Consider the following 19,030-nt stretch of genomic DNA (forward strand, 5'->3'; position numbering starts at 1 on the left):
CTTGACTATGTACAAGAAGTGTGTGCATGTATGGTTTAAAATTTGATTACCCCTTAACTCATGACATTATTTGTCTCTTGCCAGCCAGCAGCGCTGCCTCATCGGTCTCAAAAACCAAGGACAGCCGCAGTACTAGCCACTCTCCTTCCGAACAGGATACTGACCATGAAGAATCTGACCTCCAGTCAACAGAGGTGCAAGAAGAACAAACCACAACCCCCCCGCCACGCCCCGCCGCACCTGTCAACAGACGTGTGCGCCCACTTTCCCAGTCACGCTCCTATCACAGCATCTTCTCCTCTGTAAGGGGGTCAGTCAGGAACCCTGTGAACAGAGGAAGAGCTAAAGAAAAAGATGAGGAGGAAGAAGAGAAAATACCTTCAACACCACCTCCAGTAGAAGAGACAACAACCATGGAGGTTTTACCAGAGACAAAAGAGCCTGACAATGATGTTTCCCCCGATTCTGAGGATGAAGTAGTATACGATGAAGCGCCCGCTACTGAGATGCCCAGTCTCAAAGTTTTGACACCCTCTCCAACTAAACCTGTTTCTACTCGTCCTAATCCCCCACCGAGAAGGCCCATTAAGATCAGGGTCCATCAGAAACCAGGATCCGGGGCTGCTTCCTCATCAAGCTCTTCATCTTCTTCCCCTTCTTCTTCTGATTCATCCTCATCTTCTTCAACCTCATTATCCTCCTCCTCACGTAATCAAGAGTCAGCCGCCAGTAGAAAAGACTATGTAGCTTCCACATACCCAGAGAGTAAAAACGCTTACGATAAGCCCAGCATACCACATACAAAACCCTCCGATGCTGATGTTAAAGAGACCAATTCAGAACAGACAGAGGCTACATCTGTAGGTAGAGGATCAGCTTCTGCTGGACGTGCAAGTGGGTCGGTGCTTGGCTCTAGATATGGTTTTGGCCGAAGACATCCCGGTATTTTATTGAGAGGGAGTTCAACCAGAAAGCCTATTGGCTACAAACCTGCTGTCACCTCACAGTCGAATTTACCAAACAGAACTCCGAACCAAGGAACACCAAACACGCGGAATACAGCAACGTCACAGTCCACTTCACAAGATAGGACTCAAAGCCACAGAGCATCACATACTTTAAATTCAGATAGTGGAACCCACAGCCAGGCAATACCAGAAAATGTTGATAATTCACAGTCCACACACAACACACAGAGTTCACACACATCACCTGAGCGAGACACAACAATAAGGGAGGAAAATGATGGAAGTTATTATAAAAACACAGATGCAGAAGTCACTAAAGTTGAAAAGCCTTCTTCAAGCTCAAACTCACAACGCACACAAGATGAAAGAAGGCACGAAGAGGGAAGGGAGGACAGCAGTGACGAAAAACCTGTGGTTCCTCATAGTAGAATTAACCCCTCACATGCGACCCGTTACCCAAGCAGGTTTGGTTCAAGGACGAGAACATCATCTTCCAGGCAGGATGGTAGGATCCCTTGGAGTAGGACTTCATCTGCTATGGGGACGGGCAGACCCACTAGGGTTTCAGGGGCCACGGGTGCTGCGGGAGTGTCCACGTTACAGGAGACTAGTGAAGATCTTAGGACTTCTTCCAATCATGACTCATTAAAGAATGGGGTGGGGGCAGGTTCCCTTAAACCTTTGTTGACCAATCAAAATACAGCATCAAGGGACACTGGAAACCCAACTACCTCATCAACTTCATCATCTTCCTCTTCAAACTCTGATCATTCCTCAGGTGGACACAGAGACTCAAGTGAGCCTATCCACCAAGGAATCTCTAATAAAAATGATAATGATCATTATAAGGATTATCTCAATGAGAGGAGTAGAGAAACTAGTGGACATGATGATAAAGTTGCAGACCGCATAGTGGCCCAAAATAATCCCACTGCAACTTCAGCTGACTCTCACAGAAATGTTGAGGATAATGAGAGTGTAAGAACAAGGGAAACTTCTTCAAGGACAAGACCTGACTTACCATCTGGGGTAACACCAACTCATCGTCGTCCTGGTTTATGGCCGAATGGGAGGGTACGCTCTCCTTTGCTGGCTAACAGGCAGTTTGGTGGATCTAGGCTTCCCATCAGACCACAGCCAGCACAGAACTCAAGGTTAGGTTCTTCAACCGCAGACTCCTCTTTATCATCAACTGACTCCTCTTCTTCCTCAAATCTGCCCAAGCCAGTTTTGACCTCAGACCACGACATTGGTGGGGGCACCACCGTGACAAAGACAGGGGGATTAATTGGGGGCAACTCTCAGTCCACATCGTTGTCCTCAGGATCTTCATCATCATCCAGAGACAGCTTTAGAGGCCAGAGGGGTAGGTCTCGTTATCCCATTGTCAGAGGGAAACCAACCAATGGAGGACAACCCAAGCCTTCCAATGGAAATGGTAAAGTCCGCTGGTAAAGCTCATGTGATTAACGGTTGCTGCTACTGCCAACTATTATACTTCTCAAAATTAGGTACAATTTGCTTGGGCGAAAAGTTAAATGATAGATAATACTGTATGTAGATGTATCATACTGTAACTTATTTACTCACCGAAAGACCAATTATTGTATAATCAGCAGGTAAAAATGAAAGACCAAACCTGACAGCAACAGATGAAAAAGAGTCCTCTTCTTCACGTGGTATAAGCAAAGCCGTTGGTCAAAGATCTATCACTGGACCTGATGGAACCAAATGGGTGACTACATTTAATGAATTGATTGGATAGGAAGTTTTAACCCCTCCAAGAATTGTATACAATACATATCAGTGTATCGTTAGGTAGATAGGCACTTAAAGTATACTTTATTTTGTTACTGTCATGTATGACATACATATAGAAAGAAATACTGTAAATTATACTCTAATGTATCACTGTTAAGGAATAGATCAACATTCCGGGAGATGCCTTGACTTGATTTCTTGCTGAGAGTTAGTTTAGATTTACATGACCAAGTAGTGAATAGCAGTATGACATCACTAAATATTACAGTCAGTTTGAGACAGTAGTTCACATTTAAATATCTGGACTCCTGTATAGATTTGGCAATATTATTGTCTCTCCAGGTGGTAGACTTGGAGCAGGGGATTCTCATGAACCAGGATGGACAAGTTCTCCAGGACTCCCAGGGCAAACCGAGGAGAGTGGTGCTTGGAGAGGATGGCAACACAATTTTTGGTGATATGCTTAATCTTACAAGGCAAACATGTTATTGTTCTCATTATGAGTTTACTGTTTAAGGCAAAGTCATAATTATTCTGTTTTATCCTCTACCTTTCTTCTGCACCACTTCAACAACCACCAGACCTCATGGGCACTCCTCTAGTAAACCAGGAAGGTATGGCTCTCTTTGGCAACGGTCGAGATAGCCGACCTGTGGTCAACCCCAAAGACAAGGTCCTTATGGTTGGAGGGAAACCTGTAGTGGGATTGGACCGTCCTCAGCGCAGGACCACCACTACTACCACTACAACCACTACCACCACTATGGCTCCTACCACCACACCTGGACCCACCACCACTGAATGGATTGAAGAGACCACTGCACCCCCATACCCAACATGTCCACCTGGAACCTTTTCCAAAACAGATGAATACGGGTATCCTATGCTAGACCCGGAGGGAATATTGGATTGTTATCCAGAAGGTGAGTCTTTGAGATATAAAAACACTTGTAATTCTTCATAACACGCTGCACACAGGTTTTTGAAAGACCGGTCTAAAGAGAGATTCGTAAAACAGGAATTAAACAAAATACTGCAGAGCCCCAACTTCCGTTATTGCTCAGTAAATCGCTGTCCACATAACTGTGGAAGTAAAAGTCAAGTTCAGTGTAGTGTTTTAAGAGCCAGTACATATATAAGTATGAATTCACTAAATCTCTCAGTTGTATTGTTTGTCATGGTCATTTAGGCTAAGGCCATACGTGTTTCCTGTCTGTATCCACAAAGTCTGAAGCTGCTGCCCACGCGACCCGATTTCGAATAAGCAGTTGAAGATGATGGTGATCCACAAAGTCTCGTAACTCTTTAACTCTGTGTGTCTTAACTTTGTGATCTGGTCAGGGCCTGTGTGTGCATATGTCTGTGTCTATGTACGACCACAGGAACCACATGCAAGTCTCAACATCTGGGGCCTGGCTGTGGTCAGAGCACTGCTGGTTCAAATTCACAAGGAGCTGTCAGTTGCACACTGCCATTGGCGTTATTACACAAAGACAACAAATTAAGCATACTTACACACATGCATGAACACACAAAGCATAGTTGCTATAGTATTTACGATACACATGGTGGAGAATTTGAAAATAATTCAACCAAAATCCAACTCACAAACAAATCTGACAATGAGATTTGTGTTGCATATGTGTTCAAATTCATTGCAAATGTGCAGAAGATTTGCCATAATTCATATTAGCCCTGTTTTGATTTATAAACAGAAAGGCAGTAATGCTTCAGCTATACTAAGAATCTAGATGTGAACATTTGAAGGAACAGAGGAAGTCTGACAGTATTTGGTTTAGGGCTAACACATAATAAAATCTTGGCCAGCAGTGAATCGTTTTTCTAGTGTGTGGAGCTTATAAAAATTGTTTATAATTTGTGGAGCTATTTTATAAAGAACCATATTGATACTTATTTAAATGTTCAGTGTAGTTTCTGAGATATTGGTCTCCTCATAATAAACAATACTGTTCCACCAAAATGTCCCTTGTGAAACTGCAAACACTTCTCATTGCAATTGCAAAAATGTCTTGTTATGATGACATACAGGGCACTTTTTATAATGAGTACATTTTCCCTTTGTAACAAAATGCTTTGAAGATACATTTTTAATTTCACTGAGACAGTTTTATACCATGCAGTGTCCATTCTTAGTGCAGCAGGAGCATGTACAGCCTCAAACACAGACCAAACTCAATCAGAAGTCTAAAATCGAGAAAGTGCAAACAGCAGGGATTTTTTCAGCCACTCATGTCACACTGAAGTTGTCTGATATCTAGCCATAGGTTAAGTGTCAAAATATGTATCACTGCCTCTTCCTACAGCATGTGTTGAAGTCATTTTTCTACAGTTATGTGTCGGTTTATCTGCCCTGGTCAGAAATACAGCTCTGGAAAAAATTAAGAGACCACTCCAAATGTTCAGTGTTTCGTGTTTTACTATTTATAGGCATATGTTTGAGTAGAATGAACATTTTGGTTTTATGATATAAACTACTGAAAACATGTCTACCAAATTCCAATACATTTTCTGTCACTAAGAGCATGTTCAATAAGTTATGTAGAGATGAAGATTCAAGAAAAATCCAGACTGGTCTCTTAATTTTTTCCGGAGCTGTTTGTACATAGCCATGTGAGATTCATTCTTTAGCTGGCTCTACTTCTCTGACAGAGGATTCCTCGGGAATGGAAATAGACCACATTAATAAAGTGACCACAATGCCTGAGGCTTTAACTCTTAAGAAAGGTATTGGCTGAGTTTGGCTTGGGATCAACCCTTTCTCCACGGGGCAAGAATTGACTTATCTGCACTACTTTCCTATTGTTTGTTTACTTTGTCCTGCACTGTTTGTTCATTGTCTGCTAAACTGTCAGTAGATCTGTTTGCTATGTAGCTCTTTTTGTCCCTTCCTTTTTGCCTTGCCTGAGGTCTTCCCTTTGTTTCTCCTTTTTTTAACTTTGTTTTGCTTGGTCTTGGTTTATTGCTTGGTTTTTGGATGTTTCCTGTAATAGGCTGTTTTTATTCACTTGTATTCCTAAAACTGGACTCACAGTGCATGTGAACTACACTACCAAGGTGAAGAGAACCCCTTGGCTTGGGGTTTAATGCAACGTATTTGGTGTTCTTAACCTTGTTTTGTAATGTAATAAATGATCCCCCGTCTTCAGCCAAACACTAGCTGAATGGAAAACTGTTGCGTTTGGCTGTGGTGATTTGTAACTTCACTGCAGGTGTTTGGATCTCTCAAGGAATCTGATGCATGCGTGCAGCATTTTTTATATTTTTCTTTTTCTTTGGGTTTTGCTAGAAAATACAAATACAATATTTTCTTAGCGTTGCCCTGCCATTGCTCAAAGCTGTTGCATGTGTGTGGACCATGATGTAATACCAAGGTCTGTTGATGCGGCACTGGAAAAAAATGTCTGATGAAAGAGAAAAGAGCTAATTGAATTTAACCCACTGAAAGCCCTCACGTTTGTCAGCCATGGAGACTCATGAAACAGACGTTGTCTTCAAGCCCCCCCTTCACATGGAAAATATGGGTAGCAAAACATTACATAATAATGCAGCTTTGGGTATGAAGGGGGGGTGGAGTGGGTTGGTTCAAAGTGAGATCACACATCTGCCCACAGTGAAATAAATTGACTTGACACTCCTATTACACAGATCATGGTGGTAATTTATTACAAAGTGTCAATGAAACTCAGCAGCATGTCATTAAATCAGGATGTAAATTATATAAATCAAAAGTTAAATCAGAAGCTTACTCGTGCATGTGTTGTGTTCAGATGAGCTTTTGGTGCAGACCACCCTGCAACCCACAACTACCACCGCCACCACCACAGAGATGCCCACTCCAGAGCCAGACACCAGGCCGTCCAACAGAGGCCCGCAGTCAGAGTTAGACCTCAGCGGGAAGAAGCGATTCACAGGTAAATCAAATATGAAAATATGTCTATCAACAAGTCATGAATATTTAATCTTGATGAAATGCCCTTCCCCCCTCTTCCTCTGTTTGGTGTACTGTTTAACGCGACTTCCTTCGGAGTTAGGCCTTGAGCGTGTTGTGTATAGCTCTGAAGTTTCAGAGATCCGGTTTGACATCACATGACCATAATTGGACGTCTTTTTATAAATATACCGCAAGTTATACTTGTATGCAACTGTATGAAAAATTATGGATCACTTTTTAAAAGGAACATTTTAAAAATGTTATACTTTCACCGGATTCGTCTTCCAATAAGTGCTATATTACATTTGTTTATTGGTTTCTGTGAGTTTTAATTTACTGCTTATGCCACAGTAAGAAATATTATCTTTGCCTGAGTGTATAATAAATACTGCGTCTCTTGCCGAGAAAGTCAAACAGCAAAATGTACCATGAATTCTTGGCTTCAAAGTATCCCACGTTGTTTTGTGTCCCTGATGGTGAGTGTGAGGAAGGTATATCAGTGTTGTTAATAATGTTGGTGATGTTATTTTTGTTTCCTGGAGGAGTAATACAGTTGGACCTATATCTTGGCTTTCTCTGCAATACCTCATAAATATTTAACCCTCTTAGACTTAACAATAACAATTGGCCCAAAAGAAGGGAAAAGCCGGTGTGTATGTCATGTTTTCCCCTCATCAATATCACACTTGAGGCGCCATTGCAGCTACAGTAGAGTCCATGCAAAATGCTCAGGTGCCAGACAGCAAATCATTCAACCTCTGATTGGTGAAATAAATAAATATATATATATGGCTTTTGTGGAAAATGAGAATAGGATATATCTCTGGTAGTTGATTTAAAATTGGTTCCACCCAACCCTCATTTGATCATAGTAACAAAGTTCACTGAGGACGCATTGTTTAAGGTCTCCAGACTTGATCCCAGTTAACTTCAGCACCCTGCTTTCTTTTTACTGCTCATATGTGCTTACTTTGGCCTCTTACCCTATCACCTCATCTGGTTAGACAAACAGAATTCAATATTCTCTTGACAGAAATAAAAACGCGACATCTATTGACTTAGGCATCACAATGTCAGAGTTCTGTTTGATATATTAAATGACTGCACTTTTTTGTGTTCATCATGTTTCAGCCGTTGAGGTAATAAATGTGAAGGGACTTGATACACAGACTTTTAATTAAACGTAAGGTAGTTACAGAAGGATTATTATAAGTACTTCCTTTATAGCTTTGGAAGTTTTTATAGTTAATATAGTTGAAACAAAGTTATTATATTTACTCAGAGAGAAAGTAATTGATCCTGTATTAATAGCATTATAACACAAAACATAAAGGCAAAGAACATCTTCACACTGTGCTGAGCTAAGTTATTTTTCATAACTCTTCAAGTCGCACCACTTACTCCACTTAGTACTCCATGGCCAATTGCACACCACCATAATATAAACATTTTTTATTTTCTCTTTAGACTTTCTTTGCAAACGTTGGAATAAACCTTACTTTTTGTAAATGTGATAAGTTAGAAAAGCCATGGCCTAGTAAAAGCTGAAATGACTGAAGTTATGTCAATGAGTATTAAAATGTAATGTTGCACTTTTATGAAGTAATAAGGACTTGCAAGAGACATATTATGAAAACAATGGTCAAAATCGACGCAGTGGAAGCCAAGATACAGTGACTTTTTTATAACTTAGGATGGGCCAAGTTTCAAAGCCACAGGATAATACACTTCCCTTTGTACAACTCCAGCCAAAAAAGGCAGATGATCCATGAGTAATCTTTTCAAACTTGACAAAGTTCCTTTAGGCTGTGTAGTATTATTGACTTGTATGTACAATGGATGATGTAGTGTCGCAAAATAATGCACACATTCTTGCCAATTAGAAAGAGGGGTTATTATTCTGGAAAAGCTTGAGTAATGGCTGTACTGCCATTTATTGACAGAAAAAATGCAACTTGTCCCAGTCGTTTATATTGATCTTTCTGAGAGACCTTTAAAAAGTGAGGATTTATCACTGAGTCTTTATCAGTGCAATGTCACAAAATATGAGTATAAGGCTTCAGAAGAGGCTATTGGTAAACAACGACTATGTTGTGATCACACCCCTCTCATAGAACCATCTGAAAGCCATTACTCTGCCTGAGATAAAAACAGGCCAGAGCACCAAAGCAGTAGAAATCATAAAAGTTAAGGGTGCTGAACTCAGCGAGGAGAGAAGGCTGAGTTGGCTCAATGTGGAGACATCATCTTTCCTATTTATTATTGTTTTAAATACTTTAGGTCCAATTCAGCAGCCTGCCAGTCGACTGGTATGCTTCGCATGAACTGTCTGACTTCCCCCATTGTCTCTTTATCTGTCATGGCAAGTTTTCACTTGAATTAATATAGCTAAAGGCAGACACAAAAGTATTAACTAATAATTCTTAGCAGTTGTTTGAATCTACATCGCAGCAAGTTCCAGATGGTTGGAGTTTGCCACATTGGACTTAAAAATTAGCACCAGGATGTCAGACTATTAGAATGCTAATGTATCCTTTACTAGACTGATATTAGAGTTGACAGTATGTGAACCTTTTTTCATGCTGTTTCCCAGTGACATTTGATCCACATCAGGCTCTCACTATTTTCCATCACTGTTTTTTTGGATTTGGTTTTACAACAAGCAATAGAAGACGATGTGTCTCTGGAGAGGGTTGCATTCAGCATTGAAAAATGAACACATGTGGGTGCTGTACAGAGATGCACAGTAACAAGCACCCAATGTATATACACCGACACATACATCTGCACATAGGCCTACATGAGCTAGGAACAGCTTAAACCCACACAGCCTCACAGACTGTGTTTTGATGTGTAGAAACTGACACGTGTTAGGCTCTTGGCCCGTGCACAGGTCCAATCATCTGGGGGAGGTGGGAGCGAGTCCAGTCTCCAGTGGTTCTCTCCAAATCCCAGTCAGACTAGGAATTGTGGAATATCCCAAGTATTCACAGCTGTAGGTCCAGCTGGCATTTCCTCAGTCACTGAAAACAAACAAAAGGAGAAAATAGGATAACTTCTGATTGACTACCAAAAAAAACCACAAACTGTTTCAAAATGACTGAATATGGACTGACAAATTAAAACAGTATGACATTGGAAAAGTAGCAGAATCTATTAAACTCTGAGTTACTTAACAAAGTTTGATTGTTTAATGCAACATAAACATCTGAATTAATTCTTGATTGTCTATATTAGGGAATTATGTAGTTAAAATATATTCCTTTCAATCACTTTTTCCTGCCTTCAGCTCCCTATGTGAACTACATCCAGAAGGACCCGTCTTCTCCCTGCTCCCTGACGGAGGCTCTGGAATTTGTTCAGGTGGACGTCCTAGAAAACATGATGGAGAAGGACAGTCGGGTAGCCAATCAGAGACAGCCTCCCAAGAACAAGCCTCATAACTTCACCGTGGTTGCCATGGAGGGCTGTCACTCCTTTATCATCCTGGACTGGGCCCGCCCTCTCAAGGACGACATGGTGTCAGGTAAGAAAAACAAAACTTAAAGTCTGAACTTGTTTTTTTTTTGCTGACTAAAATGTGCAATATATAAGGAGTTGGGCACATGGAGTTAAACATTTGGTGACACTTATTTTGATGCCAGGCAGCCTTCCATTTGGCTACTGCAGATGAAAAAGGCGAGATACTAAGATAATGTAAAAAAAATAAAAATAAAAATAAAATTTTAATTGGAGGAATGGTACAGTCCACATGTAGCCTACCTCATGTTTTTTTGTATTTTCTAGGTATCAATTTCTGAATGAAAATAACAACTAATTAAACACTAAACAATATGAGTCATGACGATTCCTCCTTTATGTTGAAAATTCTAAAAAAGCCAGATGTCTTAAATCGCTTACTGTGCATGACCAATGCTATGTTGGCGTGTTCCAAAGCTGAAAAAACATCTTGTACACATGTTAGGCATTCTCCAGTCAGTAATGCACCACATAACTTGAAAGCTCGTCTCCTAGCAATGCTGCCAGGCGCTCCAATATAACTGAACTGCTGCCGTGGAAACCGCCCACCAACAGGCCAGAAGCTTAGACACTGAAACCTACAAATACATTCAAGGAAGGTTTAATCCTCCTTTGAACATTTTGAAAATGTGCGCAATACCTGAAGCTTATATTTGTCTACTCAAAAAAGTTATTTAAAATTGCATTTATGTTGCACAAGTTATGTTATGTTACCTTTACACATATTTTCTCACATTTACTGTAGAGTCTAAAGCAGGGGTGTCCAAACTACGGCCCGCGGGCCAACTGCGGCCCGCGGCCCGCTTTTTATTGGCCCGCGGCCGATTTTAAGAATATAATGTAATATGGCCCTTTAAAAAAAAAAAAAAAAAATTTTTTTTTTTTTTTTTTTTTTGCATTTCTTAGTTAACCCACTAGTGCAGGGGTGTCAAACACTGATTGATTGGCCTGTGGCACATTTTAAAAATATAATGTAATATGGCGCTTTTAATTTTTAAATAATTTAAATGCACTCATTATATTACAGAGAAATATGTCCCATAAAAGAAAAAGAGCCCATCCCAGAGGACCCTGCATAATATTTTATTTTAAATTAATATTATTATGGAAAATCTATGTCCTTCTCCAATAGCTTCTAATTCATCTGACACAGTGTCTCCATTTTTTTTCATACAAAATTAATACTTAAAACTTAATTTCCCTCTCAAAGTGCACCAGATTCATGCATTTCACTTTACAAACGTAAAAAAAATCTCCCGGGGGGGCATACCCCCGGACCCCCCTAGGAGGGTCGAGACCTCGGCTGGATACTATTTTCACCCTGCTGGATATTGGACGCAAAGGCAGAAAACACTGGATGTATCATTGGCATATAAGCAAGAGGGGAAATGTGTCTGTTTAATGTGCAAGGAAAGTGTTACCGTGAAGAAGGATTACAATTTACGAAGACACTATGAAACTAAACATCAGAGCAGCTACATGTCCTGATAAATGTGTTATTTTTGCAAAGTGGCCCGGCCCTTCGTAGATTTTTCTGTATGTGGCCCTCAGTGAAAAAAGTTTGGACACCCCTGGTCTAAAGCTATACAGGATACAGTGTGATTCATTTTCATCGACCTTTCATCTGTAGTGTTTTAGGATATGCCTCTTCATCATGTAACCAGCATCCCCCTCAGACTCAGATTTAAGAACTCGTTTCAGCAGTTTATTGTGAATGAATTATCATATCCATGAAGAAGAAAACAGACACATGGAATAGGGCTCGGCTCGGCTCCTGCAGAGTTTCCCAGTAAAAGAAAAAACAGAATTCCTCTGACCCAGAAAGTGACACAAGAGGGAAGGAGAAAGGCAAATGGAAAAGAGAGACTGAAGAAAACAACGTAATGTATGAGACGTGGTGGGCTATCGGAGGGAGCAGTCTGGGCAGTTGGAGAAGCAGTGTTGTTTTCTTTGGCAGGAAAATACAAGCTCCTGGTCATGCTGTGGGCTGGTCCATCCTCTAATGTTTAAAACAGATAGATGGTCCTCCCTTCTTTCCATCTGTTTGCCTCTCTGATCATCACACACTATCTTGACATGTTTTTAATGAGTCTTGTACTTCATTTGTCTGCACATGTTTGTACCTGATCACTCACTATTTTATCTAATTCCCAATACTTTCTCTATGACTTTGATTTATCTTAAAGAAACACGGAGCATTGCAAAGACCAACTTCATCTTAAGTAGGACGCAGTGTGTCTGTGCTGCAATATATCAGATAGATAAACTGGCCAACATTCTGTGAACATTTATTTATATCATCTTCGTATGTACATTTCTTATAAACTGCAGTATTATAGCATTGTTGATAAAAATACTGTCAATGCTGCAGACATCTGACACACACACACACACCCACCCACCCACACACACACACACACACACACACACACACACACACACACACACACACACACACACACACACACACACACACACACACACACGTGACAGACACACACACACACACACACACACACAAACACACATTGTGTTTTCATCACTTGCGAGGACATTACATAGACTTACATTCATTTCCTGGAGACTTGCCCTAACCATAACCACTTCATCCCTCACCGTTAACCTAACCTTAACCTCAACCTAAGGTCTACCCTCACATAAAAGTCTTCACTCTAAAATGTCTTTATTGCGTTAAGGGGACATCCACAATATCACTGTGTATACAGAAAAAAATTCCCACAACATGAGTAATACCAACACACACACACACACACACACACACACACACACACACACACACACACACACACACACACACACACACACACACACACACACACACATACACATACACACACACACACAGACACACACATGCAGATTCAATCACAAGAAGCTGTTTTAGATATTAGGGTGTGTTTGCACGACCACGTCGTACAAGTTATGGGTCAAAACAGGTGGATGGAAACAACAGTTGTTGGCAAGTGGACTCAAAAGTTTTAGACCGGAAACCTAGCTTCTGGTTCCAAATCCTTTGATGTCTTCAGACTAAACATACACCTTATTCACTGAGTATCAGAAGTGTTGCATTCAGCTCAAAGGACCAGCTCCTTGACAACATGTTTTAAACATATACTGTACATACCTAAATCAAGGAAAAATAGGAATACAGACGCTGATGGCGAAGCTAAGAGTGTCAATAGCACTCTATCAAACCTCAGTTTAACCATGTGGAGTGGAGAAGGAAAAACCTTTCCATAAAAATAAAAACAGAAGAAAAAGAAAAGAGGACAGAGAAAAACAAAGTAGCTAGTATTTCCCCTCTCTCCTGTCAGCGGCCAGCTGTGTTGGTGCAGCTCCAGCAAAAATAGAAAAACTAAACCTCAACAGTCTAATAGAAACAGTTGGTAGTTTGATGTGCGGCAGAGCTGGCCCCCATAGATTTACAGTCAATGATGAATAACTGCATATACATATATCATATAGAGAAGAAAACAGACAGGGAAAGACAGGCAGCCTGAAAATGTCACTAATAGAGTTTATTAGTTAAATGTAAGACCGCCTACTCAAAATATACATTAGAAAATAAAGTTTGATACTTTATAAATACTCAAAGATAATATGAGACCAAGGTTAATAAAGTTAAAAAAAAATGTTGTGCAGGCTATTGAGGTTATGTTAGGTCGGTTTTGTACACAGTTAGGCTAGCCGTTTCCCCCTGATTACAGTCTTTATGCTAAGCTACGCTAACCTGCTGTTGTTGGTAGCTTCTTATTTACCCTATAGACGTGAGAGTGGTATCGATTGTCTCATGTAACTTTTGGCAACTCAGGATACTGTTGTGTTTCATATAAAACGTGGTATAAACATACATGATTTATTTTTTTCTATGGCTTTGCTTTTACTAATAAAACCATTTTCCATAGTTTTTTTCTACCAACTAAGGAGCTCTGCCTTTCCTTTTTTCTATTGTCTCCCTACAGGCTACATGGTCTACAGTGCTTCATATGACGATGTCCTCAACAACAGGTGGTCTTCCAGAGCCTCCAATGGGACGCACCTGCCTGTGGAGAACCTCAAACCCAATTCTAGGTAACACAAAACCGCCTGCTGTGTGCTTTAATTCGATTGGCGATTCATACATACAATACAGATGTTCAGAGAAAGGTCAATGTGAATACATTTGCAACGCTTTTCAGGATCACTGATGACTCCGAGTTTTATTTTTGTTTTTCTTGGCAAGCAAGGTCCCGAACTAACAGACAATGATTTTTCTCAGTTGCAAGATCCCTATACACGCGTGTATTGTTTATGATCACGTTTCTGCCTCTGGGTGCAGGTGCTTGGTTGTGTCTTGGGAAGGGTTTATATCTGTATCCCCGTCATGACATAATGCACGCATCATGTCTGGATGGTTGCGTATGAGTTCATGTATGCATGTTTGTCTGATCCGCATGTTTAAATCTGGGGATATTTTCGCCAACTGTGATATGGAACCAGACTGACACTAATCAAAGCAGAGTGCAAGTTGGATACTGAGTTATTACTGTTTGTACAAGAGATCAGAAAACCCCTTAGAGTGAGGTAAATCAGTTTGGCTAAATCAAGGCCCGGCTCGGAAACCCTTTTTGAATCCGCACCAAGATGTTTCAAAGAAGGAAAAAATAAAAACTGTGTTGAGACTTTAGTGGAGCCCAAACACGGCGCACTTGATCTGACACTTAGACACCTCGATTTGTTTTTCAGTTATGAGAGCGCGTTTCCACATCAGCCCTGTCTAATGGGACACGGGTCACGGTCTTCAAAATGAATGCATGGGAGCAGCTCTTAGCACGTAGATCCAAGAGACGAGGGGAGTTGTTCTAGCCTACACAACCCTTTTCTTGTTCTGTTTGAAGAATCTAATCTCTAATCTATTTTAGAGTGCAAAAGCAATACATATGAGGTGAAACATATTCAATTTAATAATGTACTGTTTGATCAATTTCACTCTTGCCTGTTTACTCCTCATTTAGATATAAATATGATGCAAGTTAAATGACTTTTTTTCTGAAAAAGATATCTTGATGAGGAGCTAACATGCCCCAGAAGAGAGACGAATAAATGGCAGATACAACAGTGAAACTGCTAGCAAGCTGTATGTCACACAGCAATGAGTCCAATTTGAAATGTGTGGTCCGTTCACATACATGGTTTTTGTATTGTCTGAGTGAGTGAACGGACCACACGTATTTGAAAAGGAATGCAATATACAGTAAAATACACCTAATGCTACTGTCTCAGGTGTGAAGTGTCTACTTTTGTGGCATATAACCAGAAGTCCTGATGTGGCTGCCTTCTCCCATCTGGTACTCCACACATTCTTTTTAGCTGCAAGTAATCTAACCGTTATCTGGTGAAGGGGGAAAAAAATACATAAAACAATTTCAGATGTGTGAGTTTATCAGGAATGGGGAAAGTATTAGCTTGCCGGTCGGAGGCACGGATCTCTTCTCTCTGTTATGATAGGTGTGTTACCTTGGGCCCTAGGTAAAGCAAACACCTGCTGCTCTACACTAAACAGCAGAGGTGCGTGCATTGGGCAACATATTCCAAGAGTCTGCAAAGAGGTTTCCCCTCTCCCTGGCATCCCTCAGTTTGCGTACGTGATTGTGCGTCATGGTTACCATTGGTCCTGGGATGGATTATCGGACACTGTTGGCATTTCCCATGCTGCAGGGCTCCTTCTGTTTGCCAGAGATTCTGAGCTACAATAGTCCTAAACACTCACATACGTATGCAGGATAAACTGGACTGCACTACAAAGGACTTGAACATTATCCCATTTAGAGACACGATTTATCCGTGGAGCTTTATTTTTATTTTTTTAAGCAGCCTGGCATTGTTTAATCTGCAATTCTTTTGATATTCATTTAATCATTTTAGCCAATTTCCAAGCAACTCTTTTTAAATGATTCATAAGTCCAGCAGCTGTGAGAACGTTTGCTGTATATCTTCGTCTTCTTCAAAACAAGAACTTTGATGACATCACTTAGAGATACTGATAGGCCTTTTCATTAGTCGTTGGTATTTAATAGACCAAAACCTAATCCATGAACGTAGGAAATTAACGTCAGATTAATTGATAATCAAAGAATCAAAAATTATTTCAATCCGTATAGTCTTCTCTCTCCACTGATTCAGATCTGTCTTGCAAAAGGGATCTTGATCTGTGATGAAATAAAAGTTACGAGATATAGGGGAGAACGGGGTAATTTGTCACGCGGGTTGGTTGTCACAATCGTTATATCTCAGAACCAGAAGGCACTGTCTGTGAAATTTTGGTATGTAAATATCCAGAATTGGGATCAGAGGTCACCTACATAGTCTTCCTTGGAGTTAGACTGCTGAATTTGAGGTGAGAAGACGGTTTGTGTTTTTCATGTCAAATTGAAAATATTTAGCTCCTCAGTATTTTTCTTCTAGGCTTTTACACAATGGGTTTATAACAAAACACTTGTTACCCATACAAAGTGTGAACGGTAAACTATAGTTTAGATTGTGGTTAGCAAGCTAATTAGTTGTCAGATGGTTGTTGGCCTTGATGTTAGCAAGAAATTCAAGTTGGGGTTGGTCGTCAAATTTTTTGGGGGGTTGGTTGTCACATGTTATCTCAAGGCTGCAGCTAGAAAAGGAACCCAATAACGAAATAAATTGTCAAGCTGTATCCTCACTGACACCCCAGAGAAGGAAAGAATAGAGCAGGAAAAGGCAGCTAGCATGCAAAAGAAAAAAGGGCAACAAAATCAAAACAACCCAGTGCATCCCAAACTAGACCAGCTGCCAAGGCTACAGTAAGTTATGTAGGCCTATTTGTCAACTTGACAATGCAATTAAACTTTCTAATTTAGTCCTACTTGCTTGCCTTCTTTTTAAGATTATTCCCATTAAGATAACATTGTGACAAACAACCCCATAGTGTTTGACAACCGACCCCTTGATGGGGTTGGTTGTCACAATGTGTAAGGGTTTCTTTGATGATTAATTTCTTCTTTATTACAATAAGATAGAAAAAGTGAGGGGTACACATTTCAAGCCAACACCTTAAGCTTCAATTTAATGTAGGAATGACTATTGAAAGATGTTTAGGTGATAAGCAATTCTCACTAGAGTAAAAAGTGTGCCTACTTACCCCGTTCTCCCCTAAGATCCAACGTTGTGAATTTGACACCTCCATCACTCCTTTTCAAACATATAAGTGTCATTAAATGCATTGAATTTTTTTTTAACTTTATAACCAACTTGTACAACTTCAACAGTTTGTGTGTAGTGTGGCCCTGCTGGGCCTACAGCATGTGCAGTTGCCACTTTAAGACACCTTATATATAAATCTGAGAGAGACGACAAGAAGAGCGATGCTCTTAATTAAGTTTTAAATGTCAAGGCTGGCTTCAAGTAGCATCTTGTGGCCTATCCTGTTTTTATTTTCTGGCTCACATTTTCTTTTTTCCCCCCTTCGCATTCTCCGATTTCTTCTCCAGTTCCTTTCTTTCATTGCATCATCTCTGCAGCCGCCTTGCTGTCTTCTCTCTCTCTCTCTCTCTCTCTCTCTCTCTCTCTCTCTCTCTCTCTCTCTCTCTCTCTCTCTCTCTCTCTCTCTCTCTCTCTCTCTCGGTGATATATATTCTGGTTGTGGTGATTGGATCCAGGCCTGTGACTGTACGGGCATGGTGAGAGTTTTTTGCTCTGAATTGACAGACCATGTACCTTGCTGTATGCGACCTTGCAGTACAGAGACATGTGCCAATCGCGCACTGCACTGCACAGAGGGAAAAACACGCGCTTGCACAACACACATCAGCCCACATCATCCGTAGTGGAACAGTGTGCAAGTTGTCACTGGCTGATGTTGTTTTTAATGTGATAGGATCTTTTCAATACCACCCGGGGACAGAGTGAGCTCACTGCACGACTTTGTTCTTTGCTCTTTGTTGAGCACTCGTGTCATGAAGTAAAGCTCTCGGTGAGAAATGTTTCTTTTGAGGACTCTCTCTCCTGCCATCTATCCATTCTCCCCTCGGCATACATCTATCCCCGGGCTTTACTTTTTCCACATCCCTCCTTTTATCTGTCTTTCATTCTTATCCTCTCATCCTATCTGTTGCTCTCCACTTGTCTAGATGTCTCTCTCTCTTTTCTCCCCCTCGCCGCCCTTCCCTGCGCTCTCCTTCCCTCCTTTTCCCTTCAACGTGTGCCAAATAGCCATTTTATTGTGCTGCACTCACTCTGGAATCATACCAATATGAAACAGACTACTCTTAAATCAGCCCCGGCTAAAGCAGGGCCCAGTCATCTGCTACGGTCATTAACATTCACCTTCACGCCGTCACAACAAAAAACGGGGGCAGTATGACACTTTAACGACCTAATCTCTCGTTAAATCCTAATGTTGTGATTTATTTATTTTTTTCATCCAGGTACTACTTCAAGGTGCAGGCCAAGAATGTGTTTGGTTTGGGCCCAGTCAGCGAGACGCTCACCTATGTCACCGAATCAGGTGGGTAGCCTGTCAACGCCAGCAAAGATACACTTTTAGACGCCCCATTGAAAACAGTTCAGTTTCCCCGCTGCGCTGCAGTATGGAAGCACTTCACCAAAGTGGCATGGCCATTTTTATTTATTGCCATGCAAGATATTCCAATATAAGAACATTCCTGCAGCAGAAGCAGACTAGCAGATGTACGGCTGCTGTATTGTGTGCATTGTGGCTCTTTTCATTCTCAAAAAATCAGGTGGATACATTAAAAGCCGACAGTGCCTTCTGTGTGCCGTCTTTTCCTCCCTTGTGAAA

General features: G+C 40.8%; 1 protein-coding gene across 1 annotated transcript in view; it reads left to right on the forward strand.

The window, feature by feature from the left end:
• fndc1 (fibronectin type III domain containing 1) overlaps positions 1 to 19,030 on the forward strand; it is a 36,044-nt gene that overhangs the window by 14,447 nt on the left and 2,567 nt on the right. The window contains exons 10-17 of the mRNA XM_080047913.1: positions 85 to 2,406; positions 2,585 to 2,703; positions 3,072 to 3,183; positions 3,311 to 3,652; positions 6,518 to 6,661; positions 9,971 to 10,207; positions 14,184 to 14,292; positions 18,657 to 18,736. Coding sequence (XP_079904039.1) covers positions 85 to 2,406; positions 2,585 to 2,703; positions 3,072 to 3,183; positions 3,311 to 3,652; positions 6,518 to 6,661; positions 9,971 to 10,207; positions 14,184 to 14,292; positions 18,657 to 18,736 — 3,465 coding nt within the window. The remainder of the gene's footprint in view (positions 1 to 84; positions 2,407 to 2,584; positions 2,704 to 3,071; positions 3,184 to 3,310; positions 3,653 to 6,517; positions 6,662 to 9,970; positions 10,208 to 14,183; positions 14,293 to 18,656; positions 18,737 to 19,030) is intronic.

The sequence above is a fragment of the Ammodytes marinus genome (genome assembly GCF_949987685.1).
Source record: "Ammodytes marinus genome assembly, chromosome: 19".
Lineage (NCBI taxonomy): Eukaryota > Metazoa > Chordata > Actinopteri > Uranoscopiformes > Ammodytidae > Ammodytes > Ammodytes marinus.